The 20,636-nt window shown below is 34.3% G+C and overlaps 1 protein-coding gene across 5 annotated transcripts in view; it reads left to right on the top strand.

Annotated features, from left to right (window-relative positions):
- The window catches only part of LOC149543912 (uncharacterized), a 274,899-nt gene that overhangs the window by 77,966 nt on the left and 176,297 nt on the right, over window positions 1-20,636 (top strand). For all 5 annotated transcript variants that reach the window (XM_089798556.1, XM_089798559.1, XM_089798560.1 and 2 more), the window contains exon 3: window positions 4,644-4,705. In XM_089798556.1, the coding sequence (XP_089654682.1) occupies window positions 4,644-4,705 (62 nt within the window). The remainder of the gene's footprint in view (window positions 1-4,643; window positions 4,706-20,636) is intronic.

Below are 20,636 nucleotides of genomic sequence, written 5' to 3'. Positions count from 1 at the left end.
AAACAACCTTTAATCAATATATGCCGAAAAGATGATGCTTTGATTTGCTAGATCTGAGCGAAGTAATATAGGCGATAGAATAGGTTGAGAGTTGAATCCCACCGAAACCGGAAATAACCAAGTAGGGAAGATCTTTCACTTCCGAAATGGCAGACAATAGAGATTCCCCAACAGGAATTCGTAGTACAGAGAAAATAATCTAAGTTGCATACCCAAAGACTACCTACAAGCCGCGCTTAATACTTGTCGAAGAAAACTTTCCGAGGGTGTACAAAGATAGCTGACAACGACACAAACTACGGAAACAAAACGAAAATGGGTCCAAGATATATTAAATCAATCGGCCCATTAACAAAAGTTCGATTAATGATTTATTTTATAATGAGAACTTTACATTGTAATTATGAATGGTTGTGACTTTAATTATGAAGTGTTGTGACTCTTTGAAAGGGTTGTAATCATGAAATGTTGCGACTCTTCGAAATGGTTGTAATTATGAATGGTTGCGACTCTTTGAAAGTATTGTAATTATGAACTGTTGCGACTCTTTGAAAGGGTTGTAATCATGAAGTGTTGCGACTTTTGAAAGGATTGTTATTATGATGGGTTGTGACTTTTTAGAAGGATGTAGATAACAAATAAAACAAGATTTATAGATTAGTATTGAATAAGAAAAAAGAAGAAGAATTGTATCAAAATGAGAAAATATAACAAGATAACAAAAGAGATATAATAAACTACCTCTTGGCATATATTTAACATGAGAAACAAGGCAACTCTAAAAGGTGGTTAAGGTTGTTTACACATGAATGCTTGATGTAGCTATATGGGGGAAATTGTCAGTATGTCACAAAGATGTTTGAGTGCTTATGTGTTGCATTCATGATTGTTTTTGTCATTGATGTCAACATATCAATGTTTTGGATAGTTCAAACAAAGTTGTGCAGGAAGATTCGTTCGACGAAGTTCGTGGTCAGAGAGTTATGTTCTACACACTTGGAGGAGAATTCAGGAATGCATTCAGATGTTGTGTCTATGTTCGTAGAAAGAGATATGCAGATTTGCATGAGTTACAAAATTTTTTGTGGAGACTTTTTTATGAGTAAGTTTCTGGTAGTGAGTACCTGTAATTGTGCTGTATCTTTTTGGTGAGGCTGACAATCGTTTATCGGGCTTGGATTGTGGTAGAAGACATGTTTAGGATGTTTTGGTTAATGTGGCAGAATCAGATGTTCATTCTGTGAAGATTTGTGTAGATTGTTCAACGTGTTGTTCCTAGGAGGCTGACTATTGTCAACATCATTATGGGAAGTGTTATTTGTAATGCAACATGTAAATGCAGTATCTTAATGAGGTCCTATACTATTTATTGTAAAATTGAGAAAACCTCAAGGTTGACTCAATGCTTGTTTTAGGACGTGGTGTAAAGGAAAGTTTGTTTTCTTGATTGTAATCATCAATGAGATCATATGTTATTGTTGATTGAATGCGAATTTGGCTAAGATTAGAGTAGAGATTGATGTTGAGTATGTACTGTGAACTTCAAAGGGACTGTATTGGAAAAGGAGTTGTTGTTTAGTTAGTTCATGCACTTGGATATGTTATCTCGAAGATTGTTTAGTGAAGACAATGTTGAAGCAATTTGAATAGTGGGTTCAGTTGTCTTCCTTTCATGTCTTTAATAGGGCTGGAATCTCTTGATAGGGATTCAAATTCTCCGAACAGTGACTCATATGTACTGCTTGTATTTCATTGGCTCCTAAAAGGGTCCATCCTTTCACAAGGATCTTTTATATTAGTACATCATCTTGTGGGCATCATTCCCATTGGGGTTTTCCCTCTGATCAAGGGTTTCCCTTGTTAACAAATATGATGATATTGTGCATGGTTATCTTTCTATGGTTGTTACATCTTTTGATTATACGTTTCAGATTTCATAAAGTTTTTAAAAGTTGTTTTAAGTACATAACTAATCCCCTCCTCACAGATATCTTGGTTGACTTCACTTTCTAACAATTGGTATTAGAGCATCAGGTCCTTGAAGGAAAAGTTTAACAGCTCAAGGAGATCTATGGTGACTTCTTATTTCAGGTAAGAAAGTCCAAAGTTTGATGGAGTGAATATTGATAGAAGGAAAAGATGAAGACTCACTTGATGTGCATGGGTCCAAAATTTTGGCTGGTTACACTCAAGGAGAAGGATGTAGTAGATGGAGATAAAGATCTATTCGTGCAAATTTGCTTGCTAAAGAAGCACTATTGTCAGCTCTTCCAGAATCCGAATATGCAGAGGTAAAATCCTTAAAGCTTGCACATGAAATTTGGCTAAAATTCCTAAATAAGTTTGAAGGTGATGAATATGCAAAGGAGTTTAGAATATAGAGTTGGATATGTATGATTCAAAGTTCTAAAATGCAGGAGGATGAAATTATAAGAGGATACTTTAGTAGGATATCTGAGATTGTTGCAGGGATTAGAATTTATGGTGGATCTAAGACAAAAGATGAGATTGTGTGGAAGATTCTTAGAAGACACAAATGATTGAAGTTATTTCTAGCACTCCTAACTTCTCTAGAGAATCTCTTCTTGGAAAGTTGCAGGCATCTGAGTTATGGATGAAATAGAATGAAGTATTACCTAGAGTTAAGGCTTCTTTCGGTGTACAGAGAGCTAGACCTACACTTATGAGGAGTTTGAATAAAATTAGAGATTATGCCAGAGATTTGACAGTAAAACAAGAAGATTTATGAAGGACTCGCATTGCTTATGAAGATGGAACCTAAAGGTAACAAAATTCTTGTTTGTTGGACATGTAAAGAACTTGGTCATTATTAATCTAAATGTTCTAAGAGAGAAAAAAAGGAATAAGCCCAGGAAGTCTTACAAGTCTAGACTTCCAAAGGATTGCTTCTTTGTTATTGAGGATGATGAACTTGATTTTAAGATGATAATGATGATGAAGATGAGATAAGATTTGTTGCTATTAAGGAAGAAAGTCTTGAGAAAGAAGAAGCAAGAGAAGAAAAAGCCTTAGTATCACATGTTGAAAAGAAAAAATCTGATTTGATTATAGATAGTGGATGTTCTCAACATATGAATGGAGACATGAACAAGTTTGTTGAATTTAATAGTTATGATGGAGGTGTTAAGTTTATTAGACTTACTGAAATATATATTCTTTTTCTTTGATCCTTTCACTAAGATCCTTATAAATATTATGGCAGATATCTAACTGTTAGTAAATATCTGATTGACTGGGAAGAGTGAATGCTGATAATAACCGAGGATCAATTTTAATTTGATATCATAGATGATTGCTATCAATCTGGAATGAAAGGGTTGTATTGGCGTCAGGGTTTGACTGAGCGCTGCAAGTGACTTGAAGTCTGAATTCTCCTTTAAAATAAACTCCCCTTCCTTGTATACCTTAATTTAAAGGAGTCATGTCTCTTTTTTTTATCTCTTAAATTTTCCTTAGATTTAGTTAATTTATATTATATTATTTATTTACTTATTTACTTTGTGTTTATTATCATTTATTATTAAATCCTATTTAGAAAGGTAACATATTTTCTACAATAATCTCTCTTGTATTTAAATTTATTTAATTATTTATTCATTGTAAGTTTATTATCATCTAATTTTTTGAAATATTATACTAGATATTATTTCATCGATAATAGATTATATATATTTAATTATAATCTCTTATTTTTATTTTTTAATATTAATTTTAGTATGACTTTATTATCATTATTCAATTAATATTATCGTATTATCTAATTATTATTGAAATTCTATCTTAAAATAGGGACATGACATATGCCTAGTTGACACGAAGAAACAAGGATTGGGTAGAGGCTCACCCCATCACCAACATTTTCTTAAATTCTTAGAGTTAGATAACTTTTATCTCTTTGCAGTGGTTTAGCTGGAAGTGATTGAAGAATTTAAAGTCAAGTAGATGTCCATTAATTCAACAATGTAAATCCCTTTGTGATAACCAAAATATCATATCATTATAAGTGATTGAAAGTCCACAATAGGAAGGAACCTTGGGGTTGTCTCATTTGATCATGCAATCTATGTACATTGTTTAGCATAGGAGCATCCTTATTCAAGAGAGAATTGGATATTTAGAGTTTCACCTTGAGATATTGAGTGTTTAATTCTGCATGTTGTAATGGACCAAAACTCACATTGACACCTCAGAGCACAAGTAGCTATCTACTGTCAACCATATTTTGCAACTTACGGTTACTAAATTTCAAAATTACAAATGTTCTTCAGATGCTTTTTCTAGAAGTTCCTTCACTTTTGGATAGTTGTATTTACTGTAATAGATTTGTAAAGAATAACCTGATTTATTTGCCATAAGACAAAATTGTGTATGGTTGATAAATGATTTTATGACTTTATTCAATAATCAATGTATCTTATACAAGTGTAAATAAGTGCACTTATTTTCTTTGGGGTTTATCAAGTTTATGTAATGTAATATTTTTTGGAAATCTTTCATTTTTGCATAGAGTAATTTCTTTGAGTTGAATTCCATTTTCCCGGTTTGCCACTGTCTAGAAACTAAAGTTTTTTTCCTTTACTCCACTGTTTAGAAACTAAAGGTTTTCCCTTTACTTTCCATAGAATGTTTTGGCAGCTAGTTGGCAAGGAATTCTTACTACTGTGAAGTCGGATTCTGCAGGAAGGTATGTAATGTAAATGTTCTTAATTGATTATTATTTCCAATTCAAATGTATGGATGTGCTAAAGCTACCAATCATATTATTTATGTCACAGGATTGGCCAAGATGAAATCTTTCATATGCATGGATTGGTTTAGTGGACAGATTTATAGACCAACAACTTGCTTATTCTTGGGAAACAAAATTGCTTTCTTTCATAGAAGGATCTTAGAGTAGAAAACAATTATTTTCTTCATTTTTGTGTCCAAATCATCCTGTATCTTTCTTGATAATCTTGGATAGAACTCATAATTTGTCTAAAGGTGTCCAGAGAAATGATTTTCTGTCTGTGACATCTGATAGAAAGATCACCTTTTGATGTGTCGAACTTATTCATTACTATTTTGTGCAATGAGTTACAAGTAATTTTCTTGAACCATGATCATAAGAGGAAATCATATTTTTGTTGAATTATTTGCTTATACAAATGTGGCTATTATTCATAAGAGGAAATCATATTTTTGTTGAATAAATAGACATAGATATATAGAGTTATTATTGTAAAGAAAAGCTTTCTACCAAACTAAAGCTACATAGTTAAATGAATGAATTTGGAAAATTAATTGTAGCTTGCAATGAAAATTCACAATACAAACTTCTTTGATTGTGTATCTACCCTCTAAATTCATTCTGATAACAGCTACTATCTTTTGGGTCTGACGCTGTTTATAGAAACTTGAGAGATATGTGCATCAACAACATTTAACGGATCTAATCTTCTTGAATTCTTTCTTCCTGCTGTCTATAAGTTGGTTCTTGTTTAATAGAACATAAAAGAACAGCAAGAACATACCTTCTAACCTTATAATCAGTTGGAAATGTTGTCATTGATGTCAAAAAAGGAATTTGCTGCCACCATATTGCTGCTGTCAAAGAATGAAATTTTATGCCTTGATAATTGCTCCTTTTTGTAGTGACGGGGAATTAAAAGTGTGAAGGCCAAAGGCAAGTAATTACAGCCAATAAATTAATGGCCAAAAACAGTTTTGAATGCCCAAATCAGTTACTATTGTTTAGGACAGAATACACCATTCCAATGAAATTATTAAGATCATTGTGTTTTTTAGAAAGGGAAGACTACCTTTATTAAGGTAGCTGGAAATTATTAATTTTAAAATGGGCCGCCCCCTTGAGAAACTTTCCTTCTCGGAGAAGTTGCCCCTCATGGAAATTGCCTTTCTTCATGAATAGGATATAAAAAGGAAATGAAATGTAGGAGTGATGTTAGAAAAAATCAAGCTTGCATGGGTACGCGTACCCACACTGGGCTAGGATGCGTACCCACATACCCAAGTACCATTTACACGTACCGAAGTACTGGGTACTTAGTGGAGAGCATCATAGATAAGGAACTTGATTAAGATTCTGATTTTTGTTTTGGGTTTCTATGTGTGTATCTCCTTGTTTATCAAGCTTAATTCAATACGTAATTAGTTTGAAATTTTGATACAATATTGTGTAATGTTCCCATCATAAAGTAAGCAATATATTTAAACTTGTTTATGGGCCGATTGATTTAGCATATCTTCTGTCAGCACATAGTTTCTCCCTTGATGGGGTATATATGTCCATGAGGTTGAGTTGTTTTGGTGTGTGATTTTGGATGATTTCTCTTTACTGCGAATTCTTGTTGGGGGTTCGCTATTGTTCGCTATTTGGAAGTGAAAAATCTTCTCTATTGGGCTAATCCGGTTTCGGTGGGATTCTAGCCTCATCCTATTCCGTTCTTTGTATTACTTGTTTGGATTAGGCAAATTGGAACACAATCATTATTTGCAACTATAATCTCTGTTCAGCTAGAAATTGGTGTTTTGTGCATATTTATTGTTCAGTGTTTCCTTAATTTGGAAATTCGAAGGTAATTTTGGGTCCATGTGTTTATTCTGTAATACTCATTTCACAAACTGTACACATTCCTTCCATACTAACACAGTGTGTATGAACACCTCATTCGCTACCATACACCATAAACACACCACTCAATTAATCTGCCTTGTACAACTTTAACTCCTTATGCCCATAACATCTTCTCCTCCGTACGAATTGCAAGGTACATACTACACCACCATCCCATTCTCTTCCCCACCGTAGGTACACCACTACTCCCCATATGACCTGTCTTGCTTTCCCTCCACTTGCCCATATTGTAAGCCTTCTACTTCTCCTATTCATCTGTACACTCATTTCCCATATGCTATTTGCCTTCATCCTATCCACCCGTATGGACACCAAAAATCTCTGGCTCCTACACACGACCTCCCTACCATACAACTTCTCATTCCCTTGCCACCCTACGTCAACTATCAACCCCTACCGTACGGACTCAACCTATACTATACGACCCCTTCTCACCTCACACTCAGAGTCATCTTTTTGTATGCCTGCTATCTCCACCGTAGGACGCTAGAATTCCTGACCTTTGACATCTTGAGACAATATTCTCTTTAACCATCCATGAAGGGAACATTATAGTGGTATTAGAGCCAGTGATCTTGCCAGCCCGTGGACAATAAATAAAGGTATATAGCTAGAAATAAAGGAGATCCCACTTAGTTGATGGAATGGGAGATTCTCAAGAACCCACTCCCGCTAAACTCATGGCATTTCAGGGACAGATGGAAGAAGCTCTGTGGAAATTGGCTGAAAGTAAAATATCTAGTGAACAAAATGGTCACAACCATGATTCAATTTCAAGAAATGCAAATCCTCATCTGAAATGCTTGCGACCCTCCATGCGAACTTTCCCTCCATGAATAGAGGTGCTGCACAGAGGAAGGGAACCAACCTTTGAGGAAGTTTAAGAACAATTGAAAGAATGCAAACTTGGAAGGGGATATATCCTACAAAGATTACACAAAGTTAAGAATGTGATGTTTTGGGGTAAAAATCGAGGGTATTTCAATGATGATCTCAAATGGAAATTAAGTAAAGTAATGAAGGCCAATACCTACATCCATGTACCAACCGGTTTCCCCGGGTCTAATTTTAACATCTATCATAAGCATAGAATACAGTTTTAACTTCGACTTCATAAGAAGGCAGTTACATTATTCATGTTCATGTGAAGAAGATTACCGTTAAAGTCAGTTAAACAAAATTGCTTAACTAAATACTTGAAATACTTTTTAATGAAATTACTTCAGAAATTGAAATCACATACCTCGGAAAAAATGAGACTGAAATTCATCTAAGTATGCTTTTGCAACCACTCGGGTTAGTCCACAAATATACTATAGCAATTTCTCAAATCGACTGCTATCTCAAAAAATCATTTGATGAATATTACTAAAAACCATTATAACTTAAATTAGGGCATCACATATCATCTTACCAATTAGGGCATCAATTACCATCGGTTTATTTAGGACTTTAGGTACTGCTTTACCACTTAGGGCTTTCGCGACCACGGATTCAATTTAGGGCTTCCGCGACAACGGATTTATCTAGGGTTTCCGCGACGATGGATTCAATTTAGGGCTTCCGCAACCACGGATTCAACTAGGGTTTCCGATACCACGGATTCAGTTTAGGCTTCCAATACCACCATATCAATTAAGGTTCCAGCTGTCGCACAATCAATTAGGGCTTCAAATTTCTTTTCCTTCCGATTGCTTATCTGTGACAATTTCTCAAAATTAGATAATTACTTATATTCAATATTCATTTATATGAAGTAAAATGATGATAACAATGAAATACCTCAATTTAAATCTTACCTTCTCATAAAGAAAAATGATAATACCTGTTTTCGATAGACAATTGATTTCATGGCTTATCTCTGTTTGACTCATATCTGATATCTTGAGAGAGGTGAAACATTGCCAGGGGCTTTACCACCCAGCCTCGAACCACAATATATATATCCCGGCACGATCTCTTAACGAGAAAGGCCCTCCCTACCCGGAATTGACAGGGAACATCTTACCATTCACTGGGCATCATGATATATAACACGCCATATGACTTGGCAGCAGGAGATCATCATATCAGGAATATGCATGAGCTATTATTAATGATATGTATTGAAATGTCATAACTGATATTACTGATTCTTATTGTTGATGAATCTTTCCTCACGCCCCCTCAACCTCATCAGGGCTCCAAGCCCGTGATTTCCAGTTGCTTGTTTAATATCAATAAATTCACTCTTGCAGGGTATGAATGTTTGTAATACATTCTGAACTGAATAACCATATCTTTTATACATGTTTAATACTCTCTTATGAATAAAGAAACATTTATGGTTTAAGACAGTTTTTCCAAGAACAAGGATTCTTTTACTGACCATCTCAATTCAGTCTACAATTGTATTAATGAAAAAGAGACACATTGACACATTCTTGATTCAACAATTGCATTAGAAAGAAAAACACGATTGGCCATTCTAAATTCGGCAACATTCTTACTTGCCTCCTATGCTTAAATCTTCAACCAATTTTTAATATCTATATCCTTGAAAAACAAACTCTCAATACACACAGATATAGCAGATGAACTCATATTATATCCAACTTGCAAACTAGAAAAGAACAACCCATTGCATTCGCTAACCATCAACAGATCTTTAGATTGGTGTCTCCTCGGTGCCTGATCCGTTACATCTTATACCTATTCATAAAATTAAGACTTTACATTCTCAGAATTTCCTTGGTGTTCTGAGTTGATCATTATTACTGTTTTTGTTTGTTGGTGATAGAACATTTCATGACACAATCTACAGATTTAAGACATCGTATGATAAAGGTATAGTTTTACATTCAAAAGCATTTTTGAATTAAGTGATGGCAATCAATAATATCAAACAAATAAGATGAGAACATAAGTTTTATTTCTTCCATTATCGGCTCTATCATAAGCATGTAATGTCCCCTTTTTAGCATTCATAGCATGATGTTGTCGTTAGCCTATTTCCCCACGGTCCCGTAGGCTAACCAGGACATTAAAGAGGCTTAGAGGCCATTTGGCCTAGATAGTTTCAGTTGCAGGTCTTTCTGAGGGGTTTTGAAGCAACTTTGGGCATACTTACTATTTATAGTAAGTCATCTTGGACATGGGCGGACATCCAGGGGCAGCGGTATGTCGATGGTAATTGTTTAAAATCGACAAGAAGACTTGTTTATCATTGATAAGATTTGTTATGCATTGATAAAGCTATTTTATAAAGTTAAATTTAAATATTTAACTTTATTAATGCATAGACTATAGTTTGTGAGAAATATTTAAATTAAAAGAGTCTCCTTTATTTTATAACACATTGGAGACATAAGTTACATAAAAGGAGTTATGTTTTATCCCACATTGAGAAAACGAAAGACGGAGCTCTTGTGAGAACACTATAAAAGAAATGGAAAGAGCTTCTTTTAAGCATGGTTGGAAATATCAAAGAAATTGGAGAATTTTCTGGAGGTTATGTCTCAATAGTTTGAAGGACGAAATCCCTTCAAGCTGAAAATCTTGACGCCATTGAAAGATATGGTCTTGAGATTCAACAGGGTAGCAATCCGAAAAAGCAGAAACGAAAAAGCAGTCCGAAAAAGCGGAACCGAAAAAGCAGGCGGAAAAAGCGGAATCGAAAAAGCAAGCGGAAAAAGCGGAACTGAAAAAGTAGGCGGAAAAACCGAAATCGAAAAAGCAAGCGGAAAAAGCGGAACCGAAAAAGCAGTTCGAAAAAGTAAAGCAGAAGGGGCAGCATTGAAGGAAAATTATTATAGCCATCTACAACCAGGTTCCCTTGTTAATATTGTTTTTTAGGGTATTATAAGTTTCAGCCGTAAGTGTGCATTATACTAGCATTGTCATTTTGGTAATCCATGTAAATGCCAAAGTCTTGGCCATATTTCATGATCATTGTATTAGAAATTTGATTGCAATCAAAAAGATAATAGTTGCTGGTGTCATTTAAGCAATTCAATCTCATTATTTATCAGCTAGATAGTTTGCATACCAACTGTTTGCAAAAATGCCAGTTGGCTCTAGGTGTTCTTTTCTCATGCTTAGATCATAATATATGCACTGGATATTGTCAAAATTAGTAGCACACTCATGTTAGGCCATTGTGTAGTCTATTTGGAGTCTTCTAGCATAAGAATTTCATTGATGCAAATTGAAAAAATGTCATTTAAAGCCAGCTGAAAAACTATATCAGTCATACGTCCCTTGCATGTGATTTGTTTGATGAAATTCCTTGAGCTTTCATCAGCATTTTTTGAGAGCAGATTTGAGAAGGGCCATTATAGTGGTATTAAAGCTTGCTTGCAAAGTGTTTGACGGAATGTCAAACAATTGAAGTATAAAGATTTTTGGTGTTTGAAGAAGTTATAACCTATTGGGGTTATTACAAAGCATCAACTACCTTATTGGTAATCATGTAACAAGCTCTGTTGGCATTTTCTATTATGCTGAGCTCAAGGTAACAACAAACTCTATTCTGTGCACTCAACTCTTTCATTTTGTATCAACCCGACCTAGATAAGACAAAGAAAAACATGAGTGAAAGAATTTAAAAACGAAATAGCACATCCTTACTAGACTACGGATTACTGTGCCCTGCTTTGTGATCTCTTCAAAATACTCGCTGTATCCCCTGCTTAGTGATGCGCAAGAATGATTTCTGTGTGAGCTCAGTGGTATGATATCGCGCTAAGTAGAATTAATGTGGCAGGTGATAACGTTTTGCAAAATGGGCGACAAAACTTAGTAGAGGTTAAACGTATTTGCAGAATAAGGATTTGAGTCGGGTATAACAGAATACAAGGCTAATAGATAACTCGGGTTGCAAAATACTGAGGTTCTAAGACTATGGCGGAGCCAAGAACAGACGGTATAAAGTGGTGATCTCTGAAAACGACAAGGCAAGCATATAAAAAGATAAAGAATGGCTCTTCAGCTTCTGCCGTTACAAGATTGAAATGCGATTGAAATTCCCATCGATTGGAAAATATGAAACGTTGGAACAAGGGGTGAAAAAGTTTTATAAATATAATTGTAATTCGAAAATTTATTAAAATCTTATAAGTACGTTTTAAAACATCACTCTATTAATTTATTAACATATAAAGATGCCAAAATATTTTTATATATTCAAATACACATGTATAAATTATTATTAAAAATAATACAACGAAAGATTCTTAAAATCTTTTAAGAATACATTTTATAGTTAAACTTAATTAATTAAATTTAATTAATTATTAACAACTCATGCAGTTCTAGAGATGAGTCCTGTTACAAATCGCTTGGTCCTCTACCTGTCTGTCCAATGCCCGGCCTAATTCTTTTCTGACAATGCTTCCACCCCTTCGACAAGCTCCCTGCAAGGAATTTCTCTGTAACTAAATTATAAATTGTAAATAATCATATTAGTTAACCTTCCGTCTTAATTCCATGAATTCGCGATTAGTGAATAACTAGCATGTCATCTTCACTTGAAATCATAACGACTAACTATCTTACCATTTCGCCAGATTATATCAAATTAAATTACCAATTGACTTCATGTGAACTTCAACGTCTATATTTCAAGCTAGGTCAAAAATTGGGATGTAACAATCCAACTCAACCCAATGCCAGAGGAGGAAGCAGTTAAATTTGCCACACTCTATCTGGAGTGAGTGACACATGAATGGTGACATCATGGCATGATTACTCTTGGACATGACCAAGTAAGCACTTACGCTGATTTACAGAAAGGTTGATAGATCATGTTGATGGCAAAGATCTAGAAATCAATCTTAAGGAACTGACATAGTTAAGGCAAACAAAATTGGTTGATCATTACATCATTGAATTCCAGAAACTCTTTGTACTGGTTAAAGACATTTCCGAAAGGAGCTGTAGGACCTAGGTCACATATGTTATTATTCATGGATGGATTGGTAGAACCACTGAGGTGTTGGATAGAGTTTTAGTCCCACTACCCTTGTGGAGGCTATAATAAAGGTGTGGAGTATGGTATCATCATCCACATCTTCTAGAGGTTATTTACTCTGCATTGCCGTTGTTTTCGAGGGACAATGACAAGAATCTCCTATCGAAGAAGCCTTTGTTGGATGAAGCTGCCAAATAGGAATTCCTAAGGAAAAAATTATATTTCACCAGTGAGGAGCTGTGGGAACTAGGGCACATATTCCTCGGTAAAGGGAAAATACTGTTAGCCCCAACTTATAATGTTGATAATGTTTGTAGAAGAGTCATATCAGTTGTTATGTTGTCATTGATGTCAAGCCTGATTGGTAACACATTATGCTAATTCAGTAGAGTAACATATCATTTGATTGATGAAGAGGATTTGCAGAAAGTATAATGATGAAGAAAGTGTTGATAAGTGTATGGATTTCAATGGGTACTTGATGAATTAGACTTTGACAATATAATGTTGATTTGATTGTTTTACATGATTTGATTAAATGTTGAAACTTGAGATCATGTAAACGCAAGTTATGAAGTGATGAGGGGAGGAGACAAAGATAGTAAGTTGTACCGAGCTAGTCAGTTTGGTCAGTGAATGAAGAACTCAGTAGTCACCAAGCTATTACAGTCGTCGTGGAGCGCATGTTATGGAAGTGAAGGAAAATAAGTATTAACAGAGAAAAAACGGTGTTAACCAAGTGTAGTGTTGACCGAGCAAATTGTAGTCTTAATTGAGCAAGGGAAAGAAGAACAGTTCAGAGGAGAATTGATTTGAGGCTGGCATTTTATGAAAATAAAGATTGTTCGAGAAGTTTTAAAGATAAGGATGAAGGAAACTAGTAAGTTGTTAAAAATGTTTAAGATTTGATAGAAGTGGTGAATTCATGTCTGATGAATTTACTAACATTTGTATTGAGCGTGGAATTAAAATGCATGTATCTGGACCTAGAAAACAACAACAAAATGGTATTGCAGAGAGAAGGAACACATCCATTGTTGATTGTGCTAGAACATTGTTGATTGAGAAAGGAGTTGCACAAATGTTTCAGAGAGAAGCTATAAGCACTATTGTTTACACCCTTAACTGAGTTCAGTTGAAGAAAGGTACAAACAAGACACCCTATGAACCTTGGTATGGACACACACCGAATGTAAATTATTTCAAAATCTTTGGAAGTAGGTGGTGTTATATTCATAAGGATATTAGAGATAGAAAGTTTGATTCAAAAGGAGATGAAGAGATATTCCTAGGTTACTTTGCTAGGAGTAAAGCATATAAATGTTGGAATAAAGTAACTAACACTATGGTTGAAAGTGCAAATGTGAGAATTGATGAGTTTGCAACTAAGAACAATGAGAAGAGCAAGAAAGAACCTGCATATCACAATAGATTTGTATATGTTAAAGAAGGAGCATTTGACACTTACCCGAGCACCAAACCGAGCCACAACATAGAGAACCCAAGCGACAACGTGAAGTACATGAGCCACAGGTAGGGCACCCCGAGTAGAATTCCGATCCCCAACATAGTGCTAATAATGTTGGAGTTGCAGAACCCAGCCTCTTTTAGCAAAGTATGTTATAAGACACCATTTACAAAATCAGATTATTGGAGATAAAGTGCTGGAGTCATGACTAGAAGTGAGTTGAGAGATAATACATGTTTGATTTCTAAATTTGAGCCTAAAACTGTGAAAGATGCACTTGAGAATTAAGTTTGGATCAATTTAATGAATGAAGATATAGATCAAATTGAGAAGAATAACGCATAGACATTGGTATCGAGATCCAGAGATAAGAATGTGATTGGAATAGAGTGGATTTTCAGAAACAAGTTCAATGAGATAGGAGAAGTTGTAAGAAACAAGTTCAGATATGTATGTAAAGTTTATGCACAAGAAGAAGGATTTGACTATGGAGAAATCTTTGCACCTGTTGCAAGATTGGAAGGAGTGAGAACACTAGTAGCATATGCTGCATGCAAAAGATTCAAGGTCTAATAAATGAATGTCAAGTTTGCATTTCTAAATAGAATTTTGGAGGAAGAGGTCTACATTGATCAACCTGAAGGATTTGTGGAATCAAAACAGAAACACTTGGTATGTAAACTACATAAAGCTTTGTATGGATTAGAGCAAGCACTGAGAGCATGGTATGAAGGATTGTATTCCTATTTAATCAGAATTGGATGTAATAGAACTAGTGACAAGTAGCCTATACTTGAAGAGTGAATCTGAAAATAAGGTATTGATGGCATAAATATTTGTTGATGACATTTTATTTGGAGGAAATGAATTGTTGTTTAAGTCATTTGCTGATCAGATGAGTAAAGAATATGAAAGTCTATGGTGAGTTCATCAAGCAAAATGAGGAATATATGTTACTCAGTCCAAATACATCATGGAGACGCTGAAAACATTTGGCATGGATGAGTCAAGGTTAGTTGGCACCCCTATGGTCATTGGTGTAAATTGTTTAGGGAGGACAACTTGACAAAAGTGAATGAGAATGTACAGATCTATGATTGGAAAGTTGCAATATGTAGTTCATAGTAGACCTGATATTGCACATACAGTTTGAATACTAGCAAGATTTTCAGCCAATCCTAAGGAGACACATGACTGCAGTAAAGAGAATATTCAGATGTTTGAAAGTAACTAAAGAATATGGATTATGGTACAAGAAAGGAGATTGTGAGCTAAGAGTCTATACTGATGGTGATTGGGCAGGAAATGGGATGACATAAAGGGTACTAGTGGCAGAGCTTTCATTTTAGGAGAAAGATTGGTAACATGGATAAGTAAGAACCAAAGTTGTATCTCTCAGTCTATTGTTGAAGTTGAGCATGCAGCTGCTGCAAATAATTGTTCAAACATTATGTGGATCAAGTAATTGTTGGAAGGTATGCAAGAGGAAGTCACAAAACTTGTTACTATCTATTGTGACAATACTAGTGCATTAACATATCAATGAACTGTGATGCATGCAAAACCAGAACACATATCTATCAAGTATCACTAATTGAGAGAGCAAGTTCAAGAAAAACAAGTAAGATTGTAGTATGTGAAGTCCAAGGAGCAGATAGGAAATATATTCCCAAACCCATTGCCTAAGGATGCTTAATGATGCTTTTGAGTATCTAAGAGGTAAATTAGGGGTCCTTCCCCTATCCAAGATTCACTAAGTGAAGATGCATGTTGCATCAGTTCATGGATGATTATAATATATTATGGAGTTGATGCATGTTCACTCTTTAGGAACTGCCCTAGAATTGTGAAAATAAATGTAATGCAAAAGATGTAATCAATACATGCAAGGTACAAGGTATAACTACAAGTTTTGACACGTTTCTCATTGCAAGTTATAGTTACCTTTGGTATTGCTGTCAAAGAGGGAGTGATAATGTTTATGAAACAAGGGAGATGATGATTATTGTTGTCAAAGGGGGACAAAACATGATGTATACCCAAAGGGGGAGAATATGAACAAGTTGCTGAACAATGAAGTTTACTTTTTAGGAGCGTAGGGAGAATATGGAGTAGTTGCAGACCGAGCATGAGTAACTAATGAAGAGAAGAAAACTTGATGCAAAACAAATAATTTGATAAAGAGTAGAGATATTGCAGAGAACTTGACAAAGTCATAGCTGGAGATGTTTATGTTGGTTCGATGGTATTATTTCATAATGTAATACTATGTGATAATGTGTCGTCATCAATGCCAAAAATGGGAAATTGTTAGCCCCAACTAATAATGTTGATAATGTTTGTAGAAGAGTCATATCGGTTGTTATGTTGTCATTGATGTCAAGCTTGATTGGTAAGACATTATGCCAATTTAGTAGAGTGCAATATCATTTGATTGATGAAGAGGATTTGAAGAAAGTATAATGATGAAGAAAACGTTCATAAGTATATGGATTTCAATGGGCACTTGATGAGTTAGACTTTGATATTATAATGTTGATTTGATTGTTTTACATGATTTGATTGAGTGTTGAGATCATGTATAAGCAAGTTATGAAGCCATGAAGTGAGGAGACATAGAGATAGTAAGTTGCACTGAGCTAGTTAGCTTGGCTAGTGAATGAAGAACTCTATGGTCACTGAGCGCACATTAAGAAAGTGAAGGAAGAGAAGTATTAACTGAGCAAAAATAGTGTTAACCAAGTGTAGTATTGACTGAGAAAAGTGTAGTGTTAACCGAGCAAGGGAAAGAACAGTTTGGAGGAGAATTGATTTGAGGCTGACATTTGATGAAAATAAAGATTGTTCGAGAAGTTTCGCAAATAAGGATGAAGTTAGTTATAAGATCTACATCTGGAGAAATTTGTAATGCCTCGAGGTTAGGATATCTCCAAATTTCCTCAATTTATTATATTTGCACTATTTGATATTCGTAATTGAATTGTTGGGTGAAGATCATTATTTTCATTATTGTTTTTCTATGACTGTGGTGTGCTTCATCTATATACTCGTATACAACAACATAATCCAAAGTTCATTTTTATCTCTTCATAATGAAGATTATCAAATATTTGGTATTTTCTTATTAATAATATCTCCTATTTCATCTGTATATAGACTTTGTCTATATGGTAGTGATTGAATTTCTCTGATTTCTATTGTTTTCCTATTCTTCTTGACGAATCTCCCAGTCCGGATTTGGTGACATCTTTCTTATTCCAATTATTGATTGACTATAGGCTCCTCTTATTTTAATAGATTTAAGTTGATTATCTTCTACGCTCTATTTCCATATTGCTGATTTGAGACTTCCTTTCAATACATACTGTCACAGCTGATAGATATCCAATATAGAGATTACTATTGATGAACAACAGTTAGTGTTTTCCTACCTTCAATAATTATTCCAATCCATTCATATGAAGCTAATTAAGACCGTAAATCAGGTCCTTCACTACTCCTCTCCAACGTCCATATTAATTGTTGGTCTTCTATCTATCATTCTTCTCTATGTTTGATCCGATGTTTATATACTTGTATGGGAGCACCAGATTTGTGTCTACTAATGGGGATGTCATATATGCTCTATATGTCAGAATCTTAAAATTTTAGACATCGTTCATACCTTTGGATATAATTTCCTCTTATCACCTTAGTTACTCAAGTGTTGATTGTTATCTTCCTTGATCTATTTACTATAGCTATTGACCCCTATATTGTAAACTTTTGCTATTCGAATTAATCGTTTTTCAGTTTAGACAACTCTCTTGTCATCTCTGTAGTTTTGGTATAGTTCTCAATTTTGTTATGAATGATGGTATCTGCTCTTTATCTTCCTCTTACTCCTGTATCTTTAATCAATACTATTCCTTGCACTAGTCTATTATTTCTTATTTCTTATTATGGTGTATCTTTAAAAGCTCACTATCTCTATTATCACTGTTATGTCATCGTCATATAGTTTTTCTTTCGTACAAACTTAATTAATAATCCTTATTGCTTATGTATTGTCTACGTTCCATATATTCTTTGATGGCTAGTTTACTCAATGCAAAGCAAATGTGATGATGATGGAATAGATTTTCTTGTTCGAATATGATTGATTAGATGAATTCTATGAGTACCCTTTTTTTCCCTTGTCGGTGAATGGTGAATGCAATCATTGTATTTTGTTGGACCTTTGTTGTTCTACTATACAATCTCAAGTACACAATCTCACCTCTGTCCTCCCTATATATTGACGCTGACTGTATTTTCCGTTCTTGTGTAATTTCCTGAATAAAATAATACTTTGTGTTGGATTTACATATAACCTGTCATCTTCCTTCAGGGGTAATCATACTTTTTTCATTTCTTCCTATCTTATCTATATCCATAATTTGTCCAACCATTTCCATATATATTTGGTCGGGAAGTGTTACTTAGCACAGGTCACATCTCTTTGTAGGAATTTCATTTATATATAAATATTTGTTTATGTATATCATTTTATCAAATAATTTATTTACTAATTATTTCATATTTATTGTTTATTAAATTATATGTGTGTGTGTGTGTATATAAATAAAGCTCAATTGACTTTATCAAATCAATTATTAATGTCCTCTATTCATTGCGGGTTGGTCATTTGTCAGTACAAGATTTTTTTTTTGTCCTTAACTTATTGATTATCAAAAGAATACTTGATTGTATCAGTTGAAAAAATAAGATATCAATCTCCCTGTGTTATTAAATAGTTCCAATAATTCCATGTAATTTTTTCCATTATCAAAGACCTCAATAATAAATTAAATTATCGGTTTTTCCTCATTTAATGTTTGTATATTTATTTATTAATTAATTTACTTATAATAAATTATATTATAATTTATTCATTCCTTATATTTTTATTTTATTATCATTTTGATTTATTTTGAAACTCCATTTGAGGAAAATAAGGGACATAACAGTCCACCCTTCCTCAAATTGCTTTTCCTCGAGCATTTGGATCCTTCGCACAACTGTGGTCCTTGATTTAGTAATTAATTTCATCATGTAATTATCATTCATCCTTACTTTAGGGGGACATTACAGTCCGCCCTTAAAATTTGTTGTCCTCGAGCAATTCAATATTCTCTCCTTGTGATTTGATCAATAATCCTGCAACAACAATTTTAATTTGGAATTAGATAATTATAAATTTAAATTTAAATATCACAAGATCAAATTTAAAATTACTAAGAACGAAGGAACTTATCTTGATTCACTTTAGCACTTTTCTTTTCATAAACGTTTTTGACCTCTTATGAATAAATCTCTTAGATATAGAATCTCAAAAATACTCTTTGCCAATAAGTGCAACATTCCATAAGAATGCCCTCTGCCCATAATGATGACATTCAATAAGAATGTCCTCTACCACAAATGACGATGCTCGCTAACAATGTCCTTTACCAAGAGCGGTGGCGCTCATTAAGAACGCCTTCCACTAAGCGTAGTGGCGCTCACTAAGAACACCCTCTACCAATAATGGTGATTTTCACTACAAGCATCCTCTACTAGGCATGGTGATTTTCACTAAGAACATCCTCTATGGCCAACATTCACACGATGTCCTCTATGGCCGACACTCAAGGATGCCCTCTATGACCGACACTCAAGGATACCCTCTATGGTTGACACTCAAGGATGCCCTCTACAACCAACATTCACACAATGTCTATTATGGCTGACATTCCATAGTGCCCTCTATGGCCGATATTCATAAAGAATGCCCTCTCTGGCTGACATTTAAGAGTGCCCTCTATGGTCAACATTCATTATGAATGCCCTCTGTGATCAGCGTTCAAAAATGCCCGCTACAAAGTCTCTTGGGTCTTTGCATTCCCTTTAGGAATCACGACATCCATTTTGAATACCCTCTTTTAAATCTTATAACTCATTTTATCACATATCATCCTTCGATGATCTCAATATGTTCCTTATGATTTTAGTACCGCTCTAAATAGATATCACCGCAACTACATGTGTCTTCTTTTGAGATTTGTCAGACCTTAACTGAATCATGATGTCATTTTTCTTGTGATCATATGATGGATATCCCTTTAGCCGTCACTATTGTTTGTATATCTTCTACCCTAGAGAGTGGCAAGATCATGCTCTGGAGAAATTTATACTGCCCCGAGGTCGGGATATCTCCAATTTTCCTCAATTTATTATATTTGCACAATTTGATAGTCGTAATTGAATTGTTGGGTGAAGATCATTATTCTCATTATTGTTTTTCTATGATTGTGGTGTGCTTCCTCTATATACTCGTATACATAAACATAATCCAAAGTTCATTTTTATCTCTTCCTAATGAAGATTGACAAATATTTGGTATTACCTTATGAATAATATCTCCTATTTGATTTGTATATAGACTTTGTCTATATGGTAGTGATTGATGTAATGTTCCCATCTTTTAGCCTCTCAGACTGACATTTTGACAAACAATTGGCATACAAGTGTTTGACAATATTCCTTGAGCTAAAATCAAT

The sequence above is a fragment of the Cupressus sempervirens genome, chromosome 8 (assembly GCF_028749045.1).
Source record: "Cupressus sempervirens isolate cs-2001-9-10 chromosome 8, ASM2874904v1, whole genome shotgun sequence".
NCBI classification, from domain to species: Eukaryota; Viridiplantae; Streptophyta; class Pinopsida; order Cupressales; family Cupressaceae; genus Cupressus; species Cupressus sempervirens.
The sequence above is the reverse complement of the archived record's forward strand: the minus strand, read 5'-3'. Positions and strand labels throughout refer to the sequence as shown.